This window comes from Rutidosis leptorrhynchoides, chromosome 3 (genome assembly GCF_046630445.1).
Source record: "Rutidosis leptorrhynchoides isolate AG116_Rl617_1_P2 chromosome 3, CSIRO_AGI_Rlap_v1, whole genome shotgun sequence".
Taxonomy (NCBI): domain Eukaryota; kingdom Viridiplantae; phylum Streptophyta; class Magnoliopsida; order Asterales; family Asteraceae; genus Rutidosis; species Rutidosis leptorrhynchoides.
Window position 1 is genome coordinate 504,582,778 of NC_092335.1, and position 2,233 is coordinate 504,585,010.

The window sequence follows — 2,233 nt, forward strand, 5'->3', positions numbered from 1 at the left end:
AATGTTGTTACTGCTTTTTATACTGAATTGAATCAGACCGGAAGAATCTTCAGGAATGCGTACTATGCTTTTGTATCGCAAATCGAACCTGAAGACGTCAAAGAGGCTTTGTAGTATGATGATTGGGTTTCAGCAATGCAGGAAGAACTTCAACAGTTTAATCACTTGGGTGTTTGGAGATTGGTAATACCGCCTACAGGTTGTAAGCCTTATGGCCTGAAGTGGGTATTGAAAAATAAGACAGATGATCAGGGTATCGTGATTCAGAACAAAGTAAGATTGGTTGTTCGAGGTTATCAAGAAATTCTAGAAGTTGATTATGATGAAGTATATGCTCCGGTTGCCAGACTAGAGGCTATACAGATGTTTTTGGCATTTGCTTCGTGGAAAGGTTTTAAAGTGTTTCAGATGGATGTTAAGAGTGCATTTTATATGGTACTCTACAAGAAACTGTGTATGTGACTCAGCCACCGGGCTTTGTTGATCCACATCATCCAGAAAAGGTGTATCTCTTAGAGAAGGCGCTTTATGGTCTTCACCAAGCCCCGAGAGCTTGGTATGCTACTCTGTCTAACTATATGATAGATAATGGTTTTAGACGTGGGGTCATCGATCAGACCCTATTTATTAAGGAAAGGGGGGACGACATTATGTTGGTACAAGTTTATGTGGACGATATCATTTTTGGGTCAACTGATCAGAAAATGGTTGATGAGTTTCAGGACGTTATGCAAAAATGATTCAAGATGAGTTCACTAGGGGCCATTAATTTCTTCTTGGAGTTGCAGGTTGATCAAACTGAAAAGGGCATCTTTCTACATCAATCGAAGTATGTAGCTGACATCTTGAGCCGGTTCAAGATGGAAGATGAACGTATTGCCAAGAATCCTTTATCGGTGAATCACGGGATTACACCAGAAAATACAGGACCGAAAGTCAATCCAACTATGTATAGGGCTATTATTGGTTCTTTAATATATCTTACAGCGTCTCGCTTAGATATCATGTTCGCGACTTGTTTGTGTGCTCGGTATCAGGCACAGCCGAATGTGAATCATATGTTAGCAGCAAAGAAGATCATGCGTTATCTAAAGGGAACTCCAAGTTTAGGCTTATGGTATCCTAGAAAAGATGGGTTCGATCTAACGGTATTTAGTGATTCTGATTATGGGGGTTGTAAGAGAGATTTCAAATCAACCTCGGGAGGGTGTCAGTTTCTAGGTAGTAGATTGATAAGCTGGCAGTGTAAGAAACAAACGGCAGTCGCACAATCGACGTGTGAAGCTGAATATATTGCAGCTGCAAGTTGCACTTCTCAAGTTGTCTGGATTCAAAAACAACTTCGAGACTACGGTTTGCAAATTTCTAACACTCCTATATATGTTGATAATACTGCTGCTATTGCTGTTACTAAGAACCCTGTTAATCATTCTAAGACCAAACACATATGAATCAAGTACCATTTCATTAGGGACTGTTATGAAAAGAAACTAATAGATGTCCTACAAATAGGTACAACCACCCAAAGGGCTGACTTGTTTACGAAAGTGTTTGATAGACCCCATTTCCTATTCCTATTAAATGTGTTAGGTGTGAAAGATAGGGCGGAGGTTGTGTCCGACAAGGAGTTATTGAAGTAACCATCCATTCTGTATCATTTGTATATTTGCATTTGCATGCTGCATCATCTTTGCATGATACTTAGATTACTTTCTGTTGTGCATGATCATTTTATTTTCTGTTATGCATTTTTAAAATTGAAAAACCAAAAAGATTGTGTTTATTTGCTTTCTGTTGCGTAGAATAGTTTAGAAAATTGCTTCATCAGAAAATATAAAAACATTGAAAAAAAAATCTGAAAACTAGAAAATGAGAAGTTGCTATGTGAAATTGGGAAATGATGGTATTACTGGACTTGCATGTTAAACGTTCTATGTAAGAAGTAAGTAGTACTTGTTTAGTTAATGAATGTTGATAAATTTTGAGGATTGATTTTTGGAATGAGAGGATCACTTGTGCATAAAGTAAATAATCTTGACAAGAAATTTGCGAAAAGGTTTAAAGCGGTTGATGGTAGTCACCTAACTATCACTGAGAATGTATTGAGAAATGATTGTTCAGGAACTCAACAGACGGTTGAGATCTCCCCTACTACGATTTATATTCTAGTGAAGGATTGCAAAGTAAGTCCACAAGGTGAGTTTACTCTGTTCGAATCTATACCAGTTTCTAT

At 37.7% G+C, this 2,233-nt stretch overlaps 1 protein-coding gene across 1 annotated transcript; it reads left to right on the forward strand.

Annotated features, from left to right (window-relative positions):
* Positions 1-746: 746 nt before the first annotated feature.
* Positions 747-1,640, forward strand: LOC139901826 (uncharacterized mitochondrial protein AtMg00810-like). The gene is made up of 2 exons (XM_071884500.1): positions 747-1,353; positions 1,591-1,640. Exons 1-2 carry the CDS (start codon positions 747-749, stop codon positions 1,638-1,640), a joined length of 657 nt encoding a protein of 218 aa, XP_071740601.1.
* Positions 1,641-2,233: the final 593 nt, after the last annotated feature.